The sequence below is a fragment of the Nannospalax galili genome, unplaced genomic scaffold (assembly GCF_000622305.1).
Source record: "Nannospalax galili isolate Female #2095 unplaced genomic scaffold, S.galili_v1.0 scaffold1119, whole genome shotgun sequence".
NCBI lineage: Eukaryota > Metazoa > Chordata > Mammalia > Rodentia > Spalacidae > Nannospalax > Nannospalax galili.
In genome coordinates this window covers 1,381,216-1,405,851 of record NW_008343597.1, presented here as the reverse complement: position 1 = coordinate 1,405,851, position 24,636 = coordinate 1,381,216, and the positions used below count along the sequence as shown (strand labels likewise).

General features: G+C 46.2%; 1 protein-coding gene across 1 annotated transcript in view; it reads right to left on the bottom strand.

Moving 5' to 3' along the window:
- The window catches only part of Slc7a8 (solute carrier family 7 member 8), a 60,339-nt gene that overhangs the window by 26,214 nt on the left and 9,489 nt on the right, over nucleotides 1-24,636 (bottom strand). Inside the window, exons 2-3 of the mRNA XM_008839885.3 lie at nucleotides 16,756-16,960; nucleotides 15,688-15,839 (exon numbers count right to left, since the gene is read on the bottom strand). Coding sequence (XP_008838107.1) covers nucleotides 15,688-15,839; nucleotides 16,756-16,960 — 357 coding nt within the window. The remainder of the gene's footprint in view (nucleotides 1-15,687; nucleotides 15,840-16,755; nucleotides 16,961-24,636) is intronic.

The following is a 24,636-nucleotide window of genomic DNA, read 5'->3' as shown; positions in this document are numbered from 1 at the left end:
TTAAAATTAATCTCTTTAGGCCATTTTGAAGTAAAACACCAATGATCGCTAGTATAAACAAATCTCCATTTAGAAAGTTTGTTTTTTTTTTTTGGTCTTTTTGAGACAGGGTCTCCCTGTAGCCCCAGCTGTCCTGGAACTCTCTATATAGACCAGGCAGGCCTTGAACTCACAGAGATCTGCCTGCCTCTGTCTCCCAAGTGCCATTTAGAAAGTTTTTTTTTTTAATTTCATTTATTATTTTTATTTTATGTGTATGAGTGTATTGCCTGCATGTATGTGAGTGCACCCATGTCATGCAATGCCATGGAGGTCAGAAGAGGGCTTTGGATTCCCCTGGAACAGGAGTTGAGGACAGTTCATAGCCGCCATGTGGGTGCTGGGAATTGAACCTGGGTCCTCTGCAAGAGCAGTCAGTGCTCTTAACCGCTGAGCCATCTCTCCAGCCCCCATTTAGAAAGTTTTAAGAACAGATTAGGGAGTCATGAGGCTCCTTGGAAGTCTCAGAGCCTACGGAGACAAGGCTGTGACATGCCACTCTCAGTTCCTGGTCAGTGAAGGACCCAGTGAGCTTTGGGTGTCTCTTGAGGACAGAACTAGTGAGTAGAGCTCAAAGTAGCTTGTGTAAAGAGTGACTGGCAAGAAGGGGTAGGGTATTTGTAACTAGGGAAGAGGAGGTACAGATGGCTCTCAGAGGAACCTGGCAGGTTCAGCTCTACGAAATGTAAGACTTCAGAATCTGAGGACGTCGTAGCCACAGTGCCCCTCCTAGTTCAGTCAATATATCAGGAAGCCAAGATGTGCCAGTTCTTTGAGCTTCCCTTCCCTCTCTGTGTCTGGAAATGGCCCATTTCATCCTATGAGAATATCTTGTAATAGGTGCATTGCTGTATACAAACATAGATGGTTAATTTTAAAAAATGTTCATAGATACAAACTCAAAAAGAGAATGCAAGCCATGCATGGTGCCACAGGCCTGTAATCCCACTACTTGGGAGACTGAGGCAGAAAGATTGCACATTCAAAGTCTGCCTGGACTACAAAAATGGTTCAAGGCCAGCCTGGGCAACTTAGTTAGACCCTGTCTCAAAATAAAAAGTAAAAAAGAGGCTTCAGATATAGTTCATGGCAGAGCACTTGCCTAGCATATGCGAAGACCCAGGTTCAATCAGAGAGAGAGAGAGAGAGAGAGAGAGACAGAGACAGAGACAGAGACAGAGAGACAGAGAGAATGTGATTTGCTCAGGAACATGTTAGCAGAACACTTGGAAGCTAAACTGAACAGCTGGGAAAGGGGATGGTGTGGCAGGTTTTCGATGGTCCTATCACACTTAGGCCACATTGTGCACTGATGCCTTGCTTGACCTCTGACATGTCTTCCTGTATTCCTGGCACTTCTTCCTGTAGCCCTAGTTCTCTCAATTTCCACTTTGTTTCATCTTTTTTCAGTATAGTCCTCTACAAATCACCTACTTGGGGTCCTATAACCCAATATGTCTAAAAGTGGTGGATCAGACGCCCCAGGATGGAACAGAGACTAGGGCACTGGACCAGAAGCCAAGATGGTCAACTGGGCCTCAGCTTCCAGAACTGGAAAAACAACCAGCTCTTAAGAACCAGGTGCTTCCACCTGCTGGGAAGGAATGTTCAAGAAAGGTGCTGCTGCTAAACCCCAGTGGAGAAGCCATCCATGGACAGAATGCCAAGCAGTGTGTTCTTGAGAGCCCGAAACACACAGAGTAGGTGCTAAAGCTTACTGAGCAGAGGATGGATACGTCTGCACAGAAAATATTAGGGAGCTTTCCAGTGGGGTCACTGTGCTGTTCCAGGGAGCACTGTTTACTGCGTCAGGAAACAATTCTACGAAGCAGGGCAGGTGAATGCCTTCAGTGCCCAGCCTAGGGTGTGTGTATGCACACTGGACCTACTTCTCCTTCCAGAAGAAAGCTCACAAGGGAGGTGGCCTCCCATGCCTCTGAGGGGTGTGGGACCCTGGCTTCTTGTTGATCAAAGGGGCATCATCCTGGGCCTTTCTTAGGCAGTTAAATGTTTTCTCAAGTTGTTTGGATCCCCAAGCCAATCTTACTCCTGCCAGGCCAGCTGCTGCTCCATGAACCTCTCTATTCTGGCCAGACAGGTGAAAACTGGCATAGGGCCATTTGGATAAGGGACTAGAAAAATGAGTCAGTTGTGGCTCTTGTAGACAATATTTCACCCTGGAGATATTTGAGGTCTGTATTTCGTTCTCCAGATGCATATTTCTAGCTTTATCAGAATGACCTTAGAGACCCAGAACCTCTTTTTATATTTGAGTGAAATAAGACCCAGGATATTTAGTGGCAGAAGTGTGGCTGGGATGGCTCTTCCAATTCCAGGCCCTCTTAGTCAAAGCCCCAGCCTTCTTTTCATTATATACAAATCTCTCTGTTCCCTTCACATACCCTCCCGGGCTCCTGCTGGAGGTAGTCATGATCGCTGCTGCAGTGCCACTTGGAACTGAGTCTGTCACCTGGAGATACTGGTCTGGCCCCAACCAGGTTGGATTCTGGGCAGCAGAAAGTAACATGCTAACATGGCAAGCCCCGAAAAAGCAGAAGACCGAAAGGCCAGTCCTCAGAAATCCTTTCTCACCAGGTGGCTTGAATCCCATACACAGTCTCATATTCCCTTTGAGCTTAGGGGACTCCATTTGTGTTTTTGTCCTTTGAAAAATATTTTTTATTTTATGTGTACAAGTGTTTTGCTTGTATATATGTACATGTACCACACGCATGCCTGGTACCTGTGGCAGCCAGATCCCCTGGAACTGGAGTTATGGGTGATTGTTAGACACCATATGGGTGCTAGAATTTGAACCCCGGACTTCTGCAAGAGCAGCCAGTGCTCTTAACTACTGAGTTAACCTGCCCAACCCTCCATTTGCAGTTTTGTGTGTACATGTATGTTTTGAGACAGGGTCTCATGCAGCCCAGGGTAGTGCTCGCTCTGAACTCCTGGGCCTCCTGTCTTTACCTCTCAAGTGCTGGGATTACAGTTATGCAGCATCACAGCTGGTTGCCTTCCCTCCCTCCCTCCCTTTCTCCCTTCCGTCCTTCCTTCCCTCTTTTTTCTTTCTCTCCTTCTAGTACGCACATTTGTGTGAGGGTGCATACATACATGTGAAGGCCAGAAGTTGACATCAGGTATCTTTCTATGGCTTTCCACCTTATTTTTTGATATAAGGTCTTTCACCGAAATTGGAGCCCAGCAATTGGTGAGACTGAACAAACCCCTGGATCCTCCCGCCTCTGCCTCCCAGTGCTGGGATCACAGCTATGCACTGTCACATGGGTGTTACATGGGTGCTGTGGGGATCTGAACTGTCTTCATGTTTATGCAGCAAGCCGGTTACCCACTGAGCTGTCTCCCCAGTCATTTTCTCTCACTCTCTGTCTCTCTCTCTCTGTCTCTGTCTCTCTGTCTCTCTCGATACAAGGTATCACTATGTAACCCTCGTTGACCTGGAACTTACTATGTTGACCAAGCTGGCCTCAAAGTCACAGAGATCTGCCTGAGTGTTGTGATTAAAGGCAAGCACCACCAATCCCAGGTTTTCTTCTCTTTTTTTTAAAGATAGGGTCTTACTACATTGTCCATTTGGCCTCGAACTCATTTCTGTCTCAAGAGTTTCGGTGTTACAGTTATGTACCACCATGCCTGGCTTCATTTAGATTTTTTATTTTATTTTTATTTTTAAAAATGTATACGAGTGTACTGCCTGCATGTAAGTGCTCTGGTGTTATACAGTGCCTGCAGAGGTCAGAAGCGGGCTTTGGATCCCCTGGAACTGGAAATGGTTACAGATGGTTGTTAGCTGCCATGTGGGTGCTGGGAATCAAACTCAGGGCCTCTGCAAAACTGCTGAGCCATCTCTCCAGTCCCCAACCTCACATTTGGATTTCTTAGTCTTGCTAGCTCACACCTTTCTCAGGAGTGGGGCTAGAGGCAGTTTGGAAAAACTATTTACTAACATTGCCACAACTAGGCTTCTCCTCCTGGTCTTTTGAGGCAGAGGCAGGAGGATTGCTGCAAGGTCAAGGATTGCCTGTTATATATAGTCAGTGCCAGGTATACCGAAGTCCAGAAGGACAGAAGGTGAAGGAGAGAGAGAGAAAGCATGAGAGGAGGAGGGAGGAAGGAAGGGGTCAACAGTACAAAAGAGAGAGCAAAGGCGCTATAGAGAAGGGAATAGAAGGAAGGCCGGGATAGGAAAGAGGAAAGATCCAAGGCAAGGAGCAATCAGCTGCGGAGAAAAGGGAGCAGTGACTTGGCATTGCAGAAACCGGAACGCCCTGTTCCTCTCCAGAACTTCAAAATAAGCACCTTGCCGGGATGTGGCGTTCAGCCCTCGCAACTAGCCATACCCCACTCGCGGGGCGGTGGGGGTGTTTAGGGTTGCTGCCAGAAAGGTTTGTGTCTGGGTCTCACCTTTTGCTGGGACATGCATTTCTCTGCCGTGCTCCGGCAACAACCCCCGCCTGCTTCCCTGGCTTTGGGGCTGCAGCAGAAGGGGGCGAGGTGATGTCCCTGCGCAGCTCGCCGGGCGCCTAGGCAGCAGCAGGGACACAGGCCCTGTGGCGGGAGGGGGGTGTGACCACACCCGGCTCAGTGATAGGCTGGACAGGGATCCTTGGCCGTCTCTGCCACTCAGCGGAGGAACTGGGCACGTGTTTCTAATTGTGGAAAGAACGGGCGTGGCTAACCGCATCCCTTTCCAGATCTAGGAGGTAACTGGTGCCGCCTGCCAAAAGGCACTCACTGATAGGCAAAGAAAACAGCGCTTTGAGTTCTAACGCACATAACCGAGGGTGTGATAAAGGTTCCAGTTCTGCCCACGAAAGCTATAGGCCGGACTGAGCTACTGTTTGGAGACTGGCAGTTAGCTTTCAAGGACCATCCAGAATTTCCTCTGTTCACCAGAGCAAAAACTTTTTTTTTCCCTTGAGACATGGTCAGGCGCAGCCCAAGCAGGCCTCAAACTGGCTTTGTGGTTGAGACTGGCCTTGAACCCGTGATTCTGCATCTGCCCCCCGGTGCTGTCATGCAGGCATGTGCCACCGCCCGAGACATTTTTCATAAGAGGTGAGGAGCCACATCATAAAGTCTTCAGGCACCCTGCTTTCCTAAAACAAATGCTGGTATTGTTGAACATGTGATATAACTTGACTGGGGGGAAGTTATAGATGTAAATAACCTGATTGCTGAAAGACAAAACATCAAAGAAACAGCAACCCCCAAATCAAAGCAGCCTATTCTTGCTGAATTACACTTTGATCCTGTGAAGTTCTGTAAAGTATACAGGAGTGGGTTTGGTTTTGAAATAGAGCTTGCCTACCACAGTAGAATATATTTTCCCTTCTGCAGTCCTTTTCATCTTGGCACACCTTAACTCCAGTTCCAGGGGAACCCGAAGCCCTCGTCTGAGCTCCGTGGCATTGCATAACACGGGTGCACTCACATACATGCAAGCAATACACTCATACACATAAAATAAAATTTAAAAAAGGAGAGGTGCTCTGAGTGTTTCCTCTCTGCTCCAAGGACAAGCAGCAGGGGAGGAGGCAGTTAGGAGGGAGCCAGTGTGTCTGGAGGTCGTGCCTGGCAGAGGTTCTCCTGGACGCTTTCAGCTAAGTTACCCTGCTGCTCCACCTCCTCTGGTCCCCTTCCTTCCCTCTTATCCTTTTCTCTCTAATGCCAGATGCTGGACCTGCAGTTTCTGCTGAATCACCATCCAGAACTTAGTTTAGCCAAGATGCCTGAACACCCAGCTCAGCATTTTCCAAGAGCTGAGTAGTTCTTTCTGCAGCATTGGCTAAACATGGCACTGAGCTGGGTGGGGTAGTAAAGAAGGGGTAGTAAAGAAGAGAAAAAAAGACACCCAGAGAGCCAGGAATGCCATGCTGGGCCACCTGGGGGCACCTCATCTTAATCCCACTCATTACTCTTACAGCCTGGGCCTGAACGTTTCCTGTCTTTTCCCTGAATCTCAGAGCTGGTGATGACACAGAACAAGGAGGATGGGTGCTTCTGTCAGGTCGGCACTGCTCAGCAGAGTTTGTCTGACTGTCCTATTCAGTCTTGGAGGAGAGGGTGTGGGTCCTGGGAGGTCTGGTACATTTTCAGACTGGAAGGCTCATGGACTCAGGGTTCGCCAAGGTCTATAAACCTGGATCATGCTGCAGCGTTCCCCACATGTTGCAGTTACAACCAACTGTGAGGGCAGCTTGCATTCAAACTTGTTAAATGCTCCAACCTTGTCCCTTCTTTCCTCCAGTTCTGCTAGGCCTCGTCATAATCCCGTAAGTCTGCTGATTTTATTTCTCTGGTAGGTGATGTAAATTTGGTGTGTCACGTTAGCCATTAAAAGTTCTCCAGACAACTAACAGATGACTTCACAAACCACAGACATGGGCTCCCCTGGGGAAAACAAAGTGATCCTTGAGAATCAGCCACAGAAGGTGGAGGAGAATTCAAGCTTCTATGCTGTACAAGCAAGTAAACAAGTTGGTATCTTGCTTAGTGGAAGCTGAACTAGAAAACTTCCTGTTTCAGGGACCTGAAAGCAAGCCCCTTATTTCTACAAGTTTCAGGATGTGAGTTTTGAATAGCAAAACTCTCGTCCAAGAGTGAAAAGAGAGCTGGAGCCCAGAAGAGGTACTGTTGGAAGCCAGAAGGAGGAGGCCATGCAGACTAGGCATTGAAGTATAGTGAAACTAAAAAGCTGGTTTCTCAGGAGGCCAGGGGAGGGCCACAGCCTGGCCTGAGGACAGATGAGGCATTAACCAGTAGACAGGAGTGTCTAGCACCACTGGATCTCTAGGGAAGATGATCTCCACAAAGCTCCTTGTGGCATATGTAATTGCTTACTACAACATATAAACTATAAAGCACTGAACTATTAGTGGTCCCTACTATAGAAACAAGGAGATACCCTCATTCTCAGGGCCACAGGAACAAGGGACACTCCAGAGGCCTGCTAGGCAGGGAGGTAAAATGGCACCAAAGAGTTGGCATGTATTCTGGCCTTATAGACATGAAGTCCAAAGGTGCAGTAGATGCCCTCTTCAAGTCCCAACAACAGCTTTGAGAGTGGGGAGGGTGGCAAAGGCAGAGCAACCAATCCGACCACACCGACAAAAAACATTCAAGTATGATTTGAAGCCTTTAGTTTATTTCACACATATCCCCATCAAAATGTGCCCTCTTTTAATCCCAGCAATTCTATTTCCTAAATACCAAATACAGTTCTTTCTCTCTACTCCCATCCCTGAGTCACCTCACTGACATTTCTAATCTGGATTCCCATAGCTATAATGTAATCAGTTTCCTTGCCTTTGACCTTTCTCCCTCGGACAATCCATTCTTTCCTCTTGCAGCATGACTCTTCTGATGTACAAATCTGATGATGTTATTCCTCTGTTTTGAAACCCTTCAGTGCCTTCCCACTACCTATGGGGTAAAGCTCATCTCTTCAACATGGCCCATGAGGCCCTTCATGATGGGATCCCCACTTCTGTTACATTTTCCTTACCCTACGCTGTGGTTATACTACCTATAGCCCCCTCAAAAGGACCACATCCCCAGACATTGTCACTTGTTAGATCTTCCCTTGAGAGCACTTTCTCTACCTCAACCCATTCCACCTGCCCCTCCATATTGGACACTGCTTGGTTAGCTTCAAACGGTCTTGCTTCGTTTTAGACATAGAGTCTCACACCATAGCCCAGGTTGGCCTATAACTCACTGTGTAGCCTAGCTGGTCTCAAATTTGTGGCAGTCCACCTGTCTTAGCTTCTTAAATGCTGGGATTGGGATTGTAGTGGCACATCATGAAGCCTGGTAGAACGGGGATTGGTTTTTGTCTGCTTGTACTAAGAACGGTACCAGTACCAGTATGTCACAGGTACTTAGTATTCCATAGTACTACCAAGAATCTCCATTCCTTTCTAAGTTACATTAACTTTTTTAAAAATCCTGATGCTGGGATCAAACTAAGGGCCTTGAACATGCTAGGCAAGTGTTCTATCACTGAGCCACATCTTCAGCCTATCACATTGCTGAACCACAGGCTTTTTAGTGGGATCCTGGGGTAGCCACCATGAGGAACTTCTAAGCGGGAACCTGCTCACACCTGCCAGAACTCTGAAAGGACCTGGAAGGTCAAATCAGAGGGAATACGTTCTAACTGCTTGTCACCAAGTACTGGACACAGTTACATTAAAACATGCTTTAAGAGCACTGACTGCTCTTGCAGAGGACCCAGGTTCAATTCTTAACACCCACATGGTGGCTACGAACTGTCCTTAACTCTGTCCTTAACCTTCAGGAATCCGAAGCCCTCTTCTGACCTCTGTGGCACTGAACGACGGGTGCACTCACATACATGCAGGCAATATACTCACACACATAAAATAAAAATAATAATTAAAAAAAAAAAAAAAACTGCTTTATTCTGATTTGCAAGGCAGACTAGACCCTTTCTCCTTAGTGGTCAAGCAGTCAACATGCCAGCTGTGTGCACTCCTAAGGTGTCCTGTTTCTGACAGCACACCATCTTTATTAGAGCAATTTCTGTTCAGGCCACCACCTTTCTAGTCTAGACAAATACTTAGCCCATTTCTCTCCCTGTTTTAAGCTTTGCTGTCCTTCATCCGAATGTGAACTTAACCACATGTTATTCCTCAGCGAATCATGAATCACTGCTCACGAGCCTTTAGTAGTTCCCCATTCTTTGAATAAAATCAGCTTTCTGCCTCCTGCTCACTGGCCAGAGAACTCTTGGGACTAGGGAAAGGCAAGATGGAACGGCCACCTGGGTGTGTGAGGCAATGTGTAATGTTTGGGGATGATAAGTTCAGGGCTAGAGAATATGAAGGCTCATGGGAAGATGGACTAAGATCAAGGGATTTAGATGCTAGGAAAGACAATTGAACTCTCACGGGATTAATTGCAGGAGACTTGCAAAACAACAGACAGCATCCTGCTCCAGGCTGTTGGAGCCTTCTGCAGAGGAACTGAGAGTAACCCAGGGTTAGAAGAAATACATGAAGTTCTTTCCCTTCCAAATAGCTCAAGGAAAGATAAGAAATCCAAAGCCCTGGAAAAGTAGCCTCTTAGGAATCTCTACAGAAAGAAAAACAAGATAATGGGTCTTTTTCCCTTGTGAAATGCAATGCAGGGTGCTCCTTTCTCCTTAGGCCGAGGAAGGAGAAGGAATTTCTTTAGAACAAGATCTACAAGAAGGATATTTGAGTAGAAACATTGTACTTAACATGCAGGATGGTGACTTTAGTCCCCAAAGAAAGGGAGGGGGTCAGGGACTATCTGAAATGTACCCCAGTCTCCAAGAGGAGAGACAGAAGCCAAAAGGTTGGAAGCATGATGCATTGAGAAGGGTTGGGGGTATGGCTCAGTGGTAGAGAACTTGCCTAGCATGTGTAATACAGGGGGTATGCCCAGCATACCTCCCACCCCTTACCAAGGCATATAGATAAGAGATTGTGAAAGGGCGTCCGCTCTGCATCATGGAATCCACTTTCTCCATAACAACTGTTAAATGAAAGTTACAGTAGGCTGTGTTTTGCCTGGCCCTAACTGGGCCCTAAAACACCAGGCTAAAAATCAAAATGAAATCACTCATGCTACAAGTCGTCAGTAAACTTTATCTGATCTTCTGAGACTCAGGATTAGAGAGGGAACAACGACAATTTCCAAACATGTCAAATTCAATCAGTATGATAATGAAAGTCCCTCTTCTCTAACCCTATACACTCCCCCAAAATGGGGCCACGTGATGTTAGTCAATCAATTACTTTCCTGTTACTGTCTCCCTCTTCTTACTTTATAAAATACTTTATCATTTTTATTTTATGTGTATGAGTATTTTGCCTGCATGTGTATGAGTATACCCAGGCCGTGCAATACCTGCAGAGGTCAGAAGAGGGCATTGGATCCCTTGGAACTGGAGTTATGGATGGTTGTTAGCTGCCATGTGGGTGCTGGGAATAGAATCCGGGTCCTCTACAAGAGCAGCCAAGGCTCTTCACTGCTGAGCCATCATTCCAGCCTCTGTACTTTATAAGGAAAGCTTAGAAATTACTGATCTGTGACTGGGCATGGTGGTACATGCCTTTGATCCCAGCACTCAAGACACAGATCTCTGTGAGTTCCAAGTCAGCCTGGTAACATATCAAGTTCCAGGCCAGTCAGGGCTGCATACTGAGACCCTATCTCAAAAAAGAAATTACTGATTTGCTTTTTTGTTTTTTGTTTCTGCTTTCTTCAAGCCCTTTTGTTTATAAATCCAACCTCATTTACTTGGGCCATTGGAATACTTTTATTTTTCCAGATTAAAAATAGTTAATTTATGTGTATGTGTGTGGTTGTAAGCTGCCTGATATGGGTGCAGGGAATCAAATTCCAATCCTCTGGAAGAGCAGCAAGAGCTTTTCACTGCTGAGTCTTCTCTACAGACCCTAAAATACTCATCCTGTTTTATTCTGCATTGTCGCCTGATTCTAGAAGAAAAATGAACCTTAGTTGAGATCTTTAAGCTGGACTTGGAGTATGTACCTGTATTCCCAGATATTTGGGAGGCTTGAGGCAGGAAGATCACTTGAGATCACAAGTCCCAGCCCAGCCTGGCAATGTCTATATATATATATATATATATACACTATATATATACTGTATTTTTTATATATGTTTTATATATATATATATATCTCTTTAGTTGTCTGGGTAGAGGGATCCTCAATTGGGGAATTTCCTCCATTGGATTGGCCTGTGGCCGTATCTTGATTGTTGAGTGATGTCGGAGGGCCCAGCCCATTGTAGGTGGTGCCACCCCTGGGTGGGTTGTTCTGTATTGTATAAGAAAGCAGGCTGAGCATGGGCCAGGGGAGCAAGTCAGTAAGAAGCGTTCCTCTGTGGCCTGTGCTTCACCAGGTTCCTGCCCTGAGTTCCTACCTTGGGCTCCCTGATGAACTGTGACCTGGGAGATGTAAGCCAAATAAACCCTTTCCTACCTAAGTTGGTATTGGTCAGAGTTTATCACAGCAATTGAAAGCAAACTTGAACATAGATCTTTAAATTAAATAATTGTAATTTTGTTTAACTCTAGAAAGTCATATAATAGCCAGAAGATGGGACTACATGACAAAGGACGAACTGTAGGGGCCAGTACCCATGTCTGCACACCCACATCTGTGCATTAGTGAGTGTATAAGAAGAGCTGTCCACTCAGGACCCCTCGCCCTGGGCATGGGCAGGGTGAGGGCAAAGATGAGGGCGGCTTTCACCCTGGACTTTTTTATATGTTACTTAATTGTTCTATATGGAGATTATAACCATTAAGAGATAATGAAAAGGAAGGAGAAACAAATGAATCACAAAAGCAGGCATGAGAACCAAGTTCAACACCTCCCATTCTCCTCTCCTAACTCCTTCCTCTCCATAATATGCTTGCTCTGGAGACCGGAGGGAGAGAAGCTTTTCATCTAATTAAAATGTAAAATGCTTTCTTTTTTACTGCCTGGTGACCAGGGATATTCTGCTGACTCAGCAGTGAATAATCAGCTTTGACCTAAATAATAGAATAACTCACAGCGGCTGCAGTTGCACAAGCAGATCCAAATCTGCAGTTCCTTCTTTTTCTCTCTTCCTCTCCCCTACCCCCTCCAGGCTCCAGGCAGTCAAGCCAGTTACAGCAGGTCCTTTCTGCCTTTCCACCCCCACCATCTGTCCCAACTTCATTTCTCTTCTGTTAGCTTCCAAAACCACCCTCTCCTTCTCACAGCAAACCCTAGCCCCCGGCTTTGCCACACCCACTCTCCTTGCTGGGGTCTGTGCCCTGTCCTCCAGAGCCCTGCATTACACAGCAGTGACCTCTCCACAGAGGGTGGCCCTTCTGCAAACCTCTCATTGCTCAGTAGATCTAACCCACCTCATGCCAAAATGAGACAGGACAGTGGAAAAGCAGTTTCCTATGTAAATAGCTTCCCACCATATCCAAGCTCGCTGTGGCTTCCCCCAAGCCAGGTGGCTCCTGGTTCCAGCTCTCAGGAGCACTGTAATTATTTTATGCAGCTGGCTTACCTGGTACCTACTACGTAGGCTGGATGATGGTAGGGGTGGATGGAGGGGGAAGGAGGAGTGCTGGAATAAAAGATGTTGCAATAGCAGGGTACGGTGGCACAGGCCACCAGGTGATCTCAGTCTTCAGGAAGCTGAGGCAGGAGACTAACGAGTTCAAGTCTAGCCTAAGCTATTAATTCAAGGGCAGCTAGGTTACAAGATAAACTCCTATCTCAAGAAAAGCAGTGTTAATTAGGCATGGTGTTTCATGCCTGTGATCTCAGCACTTGGAACCAAGGACAGGAGAAAAGCCACAGGTTCAGGGCTTTGAGGCCAGCCGGGATTACATAGCAAGACCTCGTCTCAAAAAGCTCCCTTGCCCCAAGGATGCCAATCCTGTGAAAGATGGCTTCGGCAGAGCATTTTCAACAGCCTGGCTTCTGTTTCACTGGATGTCTTGAGAAATAGTTTAAGGGGAAGGCTGTCAATGAGGATTTTAATTTTTTTTTTTTTTCGGTTTTTTTGAGACAGGGTCTCCCTGTAGCCCCAGCTGTCCTGGAACTCACTATGTAGACCAGGCTGGCCTTGAACTCACAGAGATCCACCTGCCTCTGCCTCCCAAGTGCTGGGACTACAGGCGTGCTCCACCAGGCCCGGCCCATGGGTTTTAATTTAAAAAGATTTATTTTTTACTTTATGTGTGTGTTTTGCCTGCATGTATGTATGTTAACAACATGTACACCTGGTGTCTAAGGAGGCCAGAGAGGGTACTGGAGTCCCTGAAACTGGAGTTTCAGACAGTTGTCAGTCATATGGGTGCTGGGATCCAACCAAACCTGGATCCTCTGCAAGAGCAAGTGCTCTTGACTGCTGAGCCAGCTCTCGAGTCCTAGAAGTGGGTTTAAAAGATTACTAGGAAGATGTGGTAGCACACACTTGTTACTCTAGCACCACGGAGGCTGAGGCAGGAAGGAGGATAGCTACAAGTTTGAAGTCAGCCTGGGCTATATAGTGAGACTTCGAAAAGAAAATGCTGGCAGCTGGAGAGACGCTCAGCAGTTAAGAGCACTGGCAGCTCTTGCAGAGACCCGAGTTCGATTCCGAGCACCCACATGGCTACTGACAGCCATCCATGATTCCAGTTCCAGGGGAATTCAGCACTCTCTTCTGACCTCAGCGGGCATTACTACAACACAGTGCACTTACCACATGCAGGCAATACATTCATATACATAAAAATAAAAGTTATAAATAAAAACCAACCAAACGAACAAAAAACCAAAATGCTATTCAACAAATCAGAAATGGAACTGGTGTACATAGAATCAAGGCAACTGAGACCTGTCCTCCATCTCCTAAAGGAAGTAGGGAAATAAGTTTAGTTTAAGAGTTTTCTGTTTATACAGGTAGAGAGATATCTAGACACCTATCTCAAGGACACTGACAAATTCCTGTCTTCAGAGGACAAGATTGACTACTGTTCGGCTGAAGACGGTCACTTACAGTTTCATGTGAGAGGCAGAGGGCAAGCCACACAGACTTTATCGGATCTTTGACAGCAGGAAAGGGGGACAGCAGTTTCTAAGATTCTTCTGGGCTTGGTCAGTATCCAGGGGAAGGGTAGGTGTGGGTGGGTATGCTCTGTGCAACCAGTGTACACTCTGAAACTGCCTACAGACAAGCTTCTCTTATCTCCAGAAGGATTGCAACTGTTTGTCCCAAGGAGAGGCCCATGGGCTATACTACTCCAGGGCTTTGTGCAAAGGGTCAAACCCTTGGCAGGTTTGGGTGTTCAGAGAACTGTACACTGTGGCCTGGCTCCTCTCCTAGGGGAGGGAGCACACAGCCTCAGAGCTCTTGATGTCCAGTAAGGGGTAAGGGGAGCCCTCTTGTTGGAGACACTTCAGCACATCAGCAGGAAAGAGGAAGTTGCCTGTGTGCAAAAGACACCAAAACAGCAGCCACCAGCACTCATGTGCTTCCCTCTTCCTCCCCTCGTTAGCTCATCTGATGCAGAAACAGCGACTTTTCCTGTATTCCCACACGCTCCTTCCTCCCTTCCCCCAGCTCTAGATCCAACTAAGAAGCCAGGACCAAAGTGACCCCAGTAACATGGTATTCCAACTCCCCCTTTTGGTTGACATGCCTGGGTACTAGGTGCAGAGCTGAGGGAGTACCGTTCCTTCTGGCCTGCGCTCCTAACAGCCTCACCCTCCTGAGGAACACAGAGTTATGATTTACAGACCTATCTCACAGTGAGGCAGGTGGAAACTAGGCCAAGCCATCAGAATGTGTGCAGTAAGAGATGCAGGCTCTGGAACCATGATTCTGGGGCTCACACTCCTCTGCCTCGAGGTCTATGAGCAGGCCTTACCAAACTTGTGGAAAAGCCCCTAGACAAGGGTTCTGGGCTCACATTTTACCTTGCCTAGATATGGGGTCTACCTCAGGGCTGGCCTCCACTCCCAAATAGGGTACTCTTGCTAAGAAGCACCTTTAGGTCTCAGATGCCTGTGCTGGGAGCGGTGGGGTCCTCCCTGCTATCTCATCAGCATGACAGAAGGACAGAGCAGGACCTGGAAAGGAGCAGCAAGGATGATCCCTGTACTGAGCTAAGGCTAGTGTGTCAGAAGGTGTGGGAAGGCAGGCAGGCACAGCTGAGCGATCTCTTTAAACATAGCCTCTGAACGAATCCAGGCAGTTCCTTGAGAAGTTAGTGTTCAAGTAAAGATGTGGAATAACCCAGACTGTGGAGATCGTTGCTATCAGAGATTGGTGCTGAGACTTTCTAGAAATTGCTTCTGTCTTAAGGACCAGCTCACAGGCATCTTCCTAGTCTGTGAGTTTTCACTGCAGCCGATTAAACCCTAACCACAGGCGCTGTCTATAAGGCTTTTCCTCCACTTAAAAAAAACTCATTCAGATCAGGGACAAGGAATAAGCAAACTCTCCTTCGGCACAGTTTAAGAATAGTGTGAGCTGGCAACCTGAGGTTGAGCCAGCTGCAGACCACCTGCCACAGACCACAACAGTCTTCCTATCAGCAGCTGGAGAGGTTAGCCAGAAAGCGAAGGAATCAGGAGCCCTGGACTCTACGTAGGGTCTGCCTCCTCGGGCAAGTCACTTGTCTGGCTGGTGGTCTCCTGATCTGTTCTAGAAAATGTTAATAGTGGCCCCCCTTACCTCGTGGATTTGTTGTGAGTTGAGACTGCTTCATGTAAAGAACTCAGGCACTGAAGATTGCTGTGTCTCCATGGAGCTAGATTTTTTTCTTGTTTGTTGTTAAGTTTTTGTTCATGATAGGCTTTCACTAGCTCTGCAGCCCAGGCTGACCTCCAGCTGGAGATCCTCTTTCCTCTGTCTCTCAAGTGCTGGGATTACAGACATGTACCAACCTTGACTTCCTACTTAATACTAGATAAATGTATGTGGACCACATTCATTCAAAACACACTCATAGAAATGGAAAGTAGAGGGTGGGGGAAAGGAGGAGGAAAAGGAGATTCAGAGGCATGAAGGTCACCAGGAAGCCTGAAAGAGGCTGTAGTGAAAGCGAGGTCCAATGACACTTACATAAGCAGATGGCAGCCAGGAGTCGAAGGCCAGACTCTGGGGGGAAGCAGGTGGGAAAGAGTGGCTGCAATACGTAGTTGGAGAAGGTAAGGGCGATGACAGCTTGATTGGTGGGGTAGATCACCAGCACAGCAATCCACAGCCTCAGGAACCTGAAAGAAGAGCAGGGATGGACACTCATTGACCATGGCAGGGCGTCAGCGTCATCAATAGAAAATCCAGGCAAGGGGGGAGGGCATAGGGGCTGAAGGTGATTCCCCTCTTGTTTCCAGAGATGCGGAAGATCCCTGCTCCCACCTCCACCCCAAATGAGACATTTGGTCTCTGTGTTGGCGATGACATGATTTAACAAGGAAGAGATAAGTTAGCATTGAAGCTTGGCATTCTTCTCTCCTCTCTCCTTTCATCATCTCTTCTCTGTAAGTCTGGCCCTCGGCATCAAGGGTGGAAACATTAAAGATGCAGCATCAGAATTCTGACAGCGAGGACATGCTAAGGGTGTGTCTATTAACTGCCAGGAAGTTTTCCCGGGAAGCTCCTGCCACACCTTTTGGCCCTTTGGTGATGGATGAGATCCTAGCGGGGCCAGAGAAGCTAAGAAAGTTCAAGAGCAGGGCTTGATTCCAGAGGGAAGCCATTTTCTTTGGTAATAGAGGAAGAGGGGATGCAGTCAATCTCATTTGTCAAGGTGAAAGGGCTTCGTTTTTGTGACTGCTTTCCCTAGTCTATGGTCAGTGTTGTCATCTACTTCTATCTGTTTTCATTCATTCAACCGTGAGGTTGAATGTAGAGATTAAAATTGTAACTTGGTTCATCCAATGCTCTCAGGAGCTTTGACACACTGGAGACTAGAAACCCCTGGCCTTGGCCTCCTTCAGTCTGACCTTTCTGTCCCATCAGTCTCCTTTTCCTCAACCAGTGATGTCCTGCCTGAAGTTCATCAGCCTCATGCACCCCAGGACAGCTATGAGTGTGACACAACATTTTTAGATGACATCATATCGGAATGTCAAAAGGTCGGACATCCCTGTTAGACCAGACCACTCAGGTCTCCACAGGTTTGCTTACCCAGCCAATCCTCCAAAGATATCTTTGACATAGGAGTAATCACCTCCGGATTTAGGGATGGTGACCCCCAGCTCAGCATAGCAGAGGGCTCCCACAGCTGTAATGACACCTGTCACAATCCAGACGATGAGGGCAAGGCCCACAGAGCCAGCGTTCTCCAGGACACCCTTTGGTGAGACAAAGATTCCAGAGCCGATGATGTTCCCTGCATGAGGCAACAGGGGTAAGTGAGGAGGGAGCACAGTGACGTCAGGATAATTGGCAGGACTGGCATTTGAAGGGAGAGCTCATCTCTGGTCTACTTCTAAAATGCCTCTGAGATGGCGAAAAGATCTCCAGGCAGGTATGTCCAGCAGTAGTTCCTCCTAGAGTAGGGTAAAGAGCAGAGAACTGACCACATATTCACCAGGAACTTGGTCAGGCACTTTACAAGTCTAATTTACAACTCAGAACAATCCTATGAAGCCAAGATAGCATTGCTCACATTTTACAGAGGAAGAAATGAGTCTCTGAGAAGCCCAATGAGTTGCGTAAGGCCGAATGGTAGTAATGATGGAGCAAATACTGAGTTTCAGAAGAGTCTAGCTGGGAGGCACATGTTTTAGCCAAGGTGACAAGGGTCTCAGAGCCCATGTTTCCAGTTTTGCCATTTCTAGTTGAGCCAAATGGCAAATTCTTTTGGACAGATTGTGGCCACATACCATGATTGGGTGGTCTGAAGACCTGTGATATGGACTGAGTATACTGACACACATCTGCAATCCCAGCATTTGGGAAGCTGAGGCAGAAGGATCATGATATCAAGGCTAACCTGAGCTACATAGTGAGACCCCATCTTAAGACAAAACAAAACACCTATGAATAGAGATCACACCTTCTGGAGGCTGGTTTCTACCCTAGACAGACAGCCCCACCCTTGATGGGGAACATGAAACAAACCTATAAAAACAGTCCCATTTGCTTAGACATGGTTTGTGAGAGTGCGGTAGGTGCAAAGCCTCAGTACTATGTTCCAGAGGCCTTTCCCCTCCGTGATGTCATATAACTCTCATAGTTACCTTTTAGAATTCAGGAAGAGGAGAAAGGACAGATATTTTTCTCTCTACCTTGCTAACAAAGAGGCTAAGGCATGGTGGGGTTAAGTGGCTTTCTCCAAATTCCTCAGCTACTGATGGGTAAAACTGAATCTTTAAATCAATCTCCTGATGCTTAATCCAGTGCTCTCTTCACTAATCCATTTTTGCTTACTGAGGGCTAGATTCCTCTGAGAGGCCAGCAGCAAGCACAGAAAGGGGATTCCTGGATTGTGTGCACTGGGCAGGGGAGGAAGAGAGTAGGGACAGCTCTTGACCGTCATCTTCCTAAGTTTCTTATTCATTTCTAGGTTGAAGTCGGAAAAGAGGTCCACTGGGCAGGTGCTTTGAAAGTTCCCTCTCCATACCCTGCCTGGCTCACCACGATGCCGGAGGTGGAGAGCAGAGATTGGCTAGATCCAGGTGGCTATGCAAAGCCTGAGTGTTTGCCCTGAGGCCAGTGGGCTAGAGAATGATCCCTGGGGCATTCAAATTCTCACTACCTCTCTTTGGTAGTTTGGAACCAGTGAGATAGAAAGCTCTGTGTTCCACTTTCCAAAACTGACTTTCAGATTGAGCCAGAACTCAACCTTAATTCAATTTTGAAACATTCATTTCCAAACAAAATTCATTTTTTTCATTTTCTTTTGAGACAAGGTCTCACAGTGTAGTTCTAGCTACTCTGGAACTCATCATGTAGACCAGCATATGCCAAACACCCAAAATTCAATTTGTAACCTAGGGTCAGGTATACAGTTATTGTAGTTAAAGGGGACGAGAAGAATACTCACATTCTAATGCTCTATTCCTCGCAGGTGCAAAATATGCTGTGACTTCTCAAACTGAAAAAAATGTGTGACACCCTAGAGACACTAAGGCAGAATGGTGAGTTTGAGGCCAAACCGGGAAACACAGAAAGATTCAAAAATTAAAAAAACAAACAAACAAAATAAAGCCAGGCATAGTGGTACACACCTTTGATCCCAGCACTCGGGAAGCAGAGCCAGATGGATCTCTGTGAGTTCAAGGCCATACTGGTCTACATATGGCGTTCCAGGCCAGCTGGGGCAGCAGGGAGACCCTGTCTCAAAAAAATTTAAAAAAAGCAAGAAAAAGAAAAAAAGAAAGAAAGGAAGAAAAAGAAAACAACAAACAAAACAAAACAGAGGGTCCAGGTAGATATCCGTGAGTTTAAGATGAAACTGGCCTATATTTTGAGTTGCAGGCCAGCCAGGGCTCCAGGGCTACAAATGACTCCCTGTCTCAAAACAACAACCCCCTGACCCCCTCCCCTCTAAAAAAACAAAAAACCCCACAAAAAATGAAAAACAGAGGACATGAGGGCCAAGCTAGAAACAGATGAAAAGGAAGCACATTTCTATCTCAAAATTTCTTCTTTTAATGCAAGCTGTCTATCCCAAACAACAGCGCTACTAGAAACAAAACTAAGAGATGAAATAATCCCTCAATATTAAGCTCATGATGTAAATAAGTCTAAGAGAGGACAAAGGGGCTCGGAGTGGCACAAGTTCCTATAGGCTTTTCTTCCTTCATTTCTCCTCCTCCTCTTCCTCCTCCTCCTTTTTAAATGCCTATGTGAAGTCCTTTGATAGGATCAAGAGACTTGTACTGTCTATGACCTGCTTACTTAGTAGAGACTAAAAGACACTTAATATTCTAAAACCGAGAGGACACTTTCACCTTGTCCAATGATTGTTCAGGCAAGGCATGGTGGTTCACACTTATAATCCCATCACTCAGGCAATTGAGGCAGGAGGATTGCCTTAAATCTTGGGTCAGTCTGGGTTTGGACTACAGTGTAAGATCCTATCTCAAAAAGAAAAAAAGATTGTTCACCCGCCCAAACTAAATGTGCTGGATCCCCTGGAAGACACCAAGCGCTGGGAAATGAGAGACCTGGAGACAGAGTTGCTGAAAGAGGACAGTAAATTCCTGGACTGTCAGGAAATTACCAAAAGAGTGATCTACAGGGCATGTCAAAGCCAGCCAAGAAAAGAGCAATGGAACTAGGGTTATAAAACCAGTTCCAGGGGTTAGAAAAACAATCAATACCAGGAGAAAAACAAGGGTTGACTTTGGTCTTAAGGTAGTGAACAGGAAGGAAGAATGGCCAGGTATTTCTCAGAGCCTGAAGGGGCTGTTGCAATGGGGACTCTGGAATGTCAGTGAAAAGAACTGACTTTCTTAGGAATGAAGAGTCTATGTTCCACTAAGGGTTCTTGGAAAGCAAGTTCAGCAATAGAGATCAGTCAGGAGTGGGAAGCATTCCTGTGGCTGCCATGATGTCTTCAGACATGCACACTAGTTCCCTTACTCTAAGTCACAGGAGCTTTTTGAAGATGAGATATACAGCACAGGCTGACCTTTGAGGCATCTGTGGCCAAATCGTTTCTTAGAGGTTCCCTGACTCTCCAGGGAGCTGGTAGGGAGTCATTGCAGATTAACATTGGGAAAGAATCCTCATTTTATAAAAACTGGGCTCTCCCTGCCTACCCCATCTTAATTTTAGTTAAATTAAAATTTAAGAGATAAAAACTTAATGTGGAACCAGCTAGTTAAATAGGGTGCTCAGGATCAGAAAGGAATCCTGTCTCTGACTGTAGGAAGTCATTGCCTAGAAAACCAGGACCCGAGAACGTTTCCTCCAGAGTTCCTCCGGAACTAGTGCAGACGGAGGATCTTTCTTTGCAGCAGAGTTATGCTCTGGAGTGGGAAGAAAGATTACACTTACGCAAAAGTAATAGGTGAACCTCAAATTCATGACCCTCCTGTCTCAGACCCCCTAAGTACCAGGATTACATATATGTACCATCAAGCCTAACTGATATATGGATTTTTGTACGGATGTGTGGCACTGGGGATCAAACCCAGAGCTTGATATATATAATTTGTGCATGTGTGTGTGTGTGTCTATGTTGCAGGGGCTTGAACCCAGGGCTTTCTATATACTAGACAAGAGCTCTGCCACTAAACCACATACCAGCAGCAGTCTGGCCTCATTTCTTGCATTTTTCTTTGGAACTTCCAAATCCTATAAAATGCTGAATGTCCATTAGAGGCAAGTGAATGAAAACAACCTACTAATTTCACTGCCAAGGAAAGTACACTGGCTATTAATACCATCTTCAATTTCAAAGGAAGAAAGCAGGGCAACTATTACATTCCTATTTTCCAAATGGAGGAAATGAGGGAGGTATTATTATCCTTATTTTATGGTTGAGAAACTGAGACCCAGAGAGGTAGTTATTTGTCTAAATCACAGGCAAGTTAGTAGTTTGTAGATTGGAGCCTTAATCTTCTGTCCCTGCCTCAAAATTTTTCTGAAAATAAGACCTTCCCACACACACTGGGGCCATTCTTACACACACCACTCTAGTCAATGAAGTGGTCACACAGAAAGCACTTATTAAAGAACTGGAATACAGCTCTGACTTCTCTTCCTTTTGTCCTGTCTTCGGTGGTGGTTTATGAAACACTCATGTCCAGTACTTGATTCTCAGAACTGCTCTCTGAAGGAGTCATACCTAATCAACTCCCTGTATCATCACTCTTATTTAGTTTTTTGAGAAACTAAGGCTCAGAGGAAAAAAGAGACTTTACCAAGTTACACACTGTGAGAAGCCAAGTCTTGGACTTCAGGCTTGAAGTCCACACACCATGCTTCCTCTCCTCTGGCTATTGCACAACAGGCAGTCCAGCCCCAGGGCCTTTAGCAGACATTAACCAGATCGCCTGAGACAGGAGGATGGAGAAAAGGGATTTTCCAACTTGATTATGAGTCTTTTTTTGAGGTGGAGGAAAAAAGTTGACCATTGTGATATTTTTTTCTCCCTTGTTTTACTCTTAGACCCAGTGTCTAGAAGGCCATTTAAGAATGTGCTGCACACCTGCCTGGTAGTGTCAAGGCACTTGAGATCAGGGTCTTCATCCTCCTTCCACCCACCCCTGTTAACACAATAATCATCTTATCCAGCAGATCTTTAGTGAAAACTGGATTCTAGGATGCCTAGACAATGAGGTTTAGCTTGGCTTGTTCAGTCAAGGCAAAGCCATGCAAAACCATTCCATTAAAAAGGGGCCAAGTTGTACCAGTGGGCAAGCCTTCACTAGGAAAATTGCCAGAACTGAGAAAAATCCTCATTTGCTATGAATAATCACTAACTTCCCCACCTGTGTGGCAATACCCACGTGACTCCCATTAAGCATTACTCACACCCAGACTTGTCCACACTAGAATGCTGTAGCCATCAAAGAATTTCCTAAGGCATGAAATTATAGACTTCTAATGCCTGACAGACTCTCAGAGTCAAAGGATTTTGGCTTTCCTTCCTTCCGTTCCTCTTCAAGTCTAGCCACAGCTTGTCGCTGGGGATTAGAGACTGTGGCCACTGCCATGATGTCCAGAGAGCTGATGGGAACGGGATCTGTGCTTCTTCCTTTTTCCGTAGGGTGGCTAGCCCATCAGTGCTTTCAGAATGTGTATGGTCTGGTATGCTGGGGCCAGGCTTTGATCCCCGTGCCCAACCTGGGAGCTAACCATGCCTCTTCCACTGTACAGACTTTCCCATCAGGACTGTACAAACAGTTACTGCGGGCGGGGTGGGGGCAGGTCAAGACCCGGACACATGCCCTGTTGGGCTGTATATCCTGCAGATTAGAGATGTGGATGGCACTGCAGGACTCTGCTGTTCTGGATTCTTACTGAAAGGCTAACTAGACTCAGGGTTGGAGGAGCCAGAGACCTTGCCTTACTGCTCACAAGACATGAGACCCAAGCTTTTCCAACTTTTCCTTCATGTGCAGAGTGGGAGTAAGTGTTCCTGCCCTGATTGTTGTGGGGATCAAGGCAACTCACACCTACTTGAGGTGCTCTGTAATCTATGAAATGCTAATGAATGTAAGCAATTACCAGGATTTGTAGTAGCAGGAACAGAGTCCAGTTCCATAAGAATGCAACAGACTAGCTTTGGAGGCTTGGCTTCTAAACAGCACTGGATAGCCAAGGCCATGAAGTAGCCTCTGATTCATTTGTCTGCTTGTCTAGGTATAATTTTTAGATGCTGTGGGTGGGAGGGCAGTAGGTAATTGCATCTAAAGAAGCATTTATTGATCGCCTACTCTGTACATGCTTGCCCTAGAAGGTAATTGGGAACTACTTGTTCACACATGGTCTTTAAATGAAATAGATGGAGCCAACCACCACCCACTAGCCACTGAAAGACAAGCATGGGTGACCTGAGGGCTAGAGAACTGAGCCCTTAAACATGCCCATTCAGGACTCACAAGTTGCTCCCAGCATTTCCCTGCCAGACTGCAGTATGGTGCTTTCTTTGCCTGTCTTGGTGGGTCTGAACTGGGAACAATTTTACTCCCACCTCCAGGGGACAGCTAGCAAGGTCTGGAGATACTTCTAGTCTTTGCACTGGGGTAGGGGTGCTCCTCATACTTAGAGTGTAGAGACCAGGGTTGCTGCTAAACACCCATGATGACCTGACAGCCTCCCGCAACAAAGAAGGACCTAGCCAAGCAGTAAGAGGGTCAAGGCTGAAAAACCTTGCTCTTTCTTCAAGCTTCCAAGTCAAGGTCTGGCTAATCCCCCAAATCCCTTTCAGATTTGATCCTGGATTTTATTTAGCTAAGCATTATTTGTGATAATAACTAATTTTAAATTAAAAATTATTATAGTAAAAATAAATAACAAAATTTGTTAACAAAAACCATTTAATTTTTTCAAATGGCATTTATTTATTTATTGTATGTGTATGTGTGTGCTTGCCAAGGTGCACATATGGAGGTCAGAGGACAATTTGCAGGACGTGGTTCTCTCCTCACCATGTGGGTCCTGGGGAATGAATTCAGGTTGCCAGACTTTGAAGCAGGCGCCCTTACCCGATAAGACATCTTGCTGACCCTATCTTAACCAATTTTTGGAATCAAGCCCACGCCTTGTACTTGCCATGTGGCAGAGGATGACTCTGAACTTCTCAGCCTCCTGGCCCCTCTTCGTAAGTGCTGGTGTGACAGACTTGTGTCACCATGCCCGGCTATCTTAACCATCTGTGGGTCAGTAGTATCAAAAAGATTTCCCTCTGGTAGTGGAGACCAAGTCCAGGGCCTCGTCCATGCTAGGCAAGGGCTCTATCAGAGTTATTTTCCCAGCCCAGTTGATTTTTTTTTTTTTAAGCTCAAGGACAATGTTATTAGAGTTTAAGAGAAAAACACAGTACAGGTTAAGTGAGAATTCTGGCAGCTGCCAGGAGGAGATGGAAAGAAAGTCATGACTTTTAAGCTAGGCATGGACTAGAAACAGATACCTCATTAAGAAAGGAAAGGGTAGAAGTGGGCTAGTGGGTTCAGGCAAGAGCTGCAAAAGCCTAACTTATTTTTTACTGACTGGTAATTCTTCAACAACAACACTAAGCCCTTATGACATGCAAAAAACATGGGGCTATGAAAGACTCAGTTCCTACTTTAAAAAAAAATTTTTTTTTTCTCTTTTTGAGACCGGGTCTCCCTGTAGCCCCAGCTGACCTGGAACTCACTATACAGACCGGGCCAGGTGGGCTTTGAACTCACAGATCCACCTACCTCTGCCTCCCAAGTGCTGGGATTAAAGGCGTGTGCCACCATACCTGGCTCTCAGTTCTTACTTTCAAGAATTGCATGACGACATATAGGCAGAAATGGAGTTGACTGCACCAGGCTGTAAAGAAGGTATATTCGTGTGACTGCAGTAATATATAACACGATATATTAGCCTGGGAGGAAGCCACTGGCTATTCAGGAA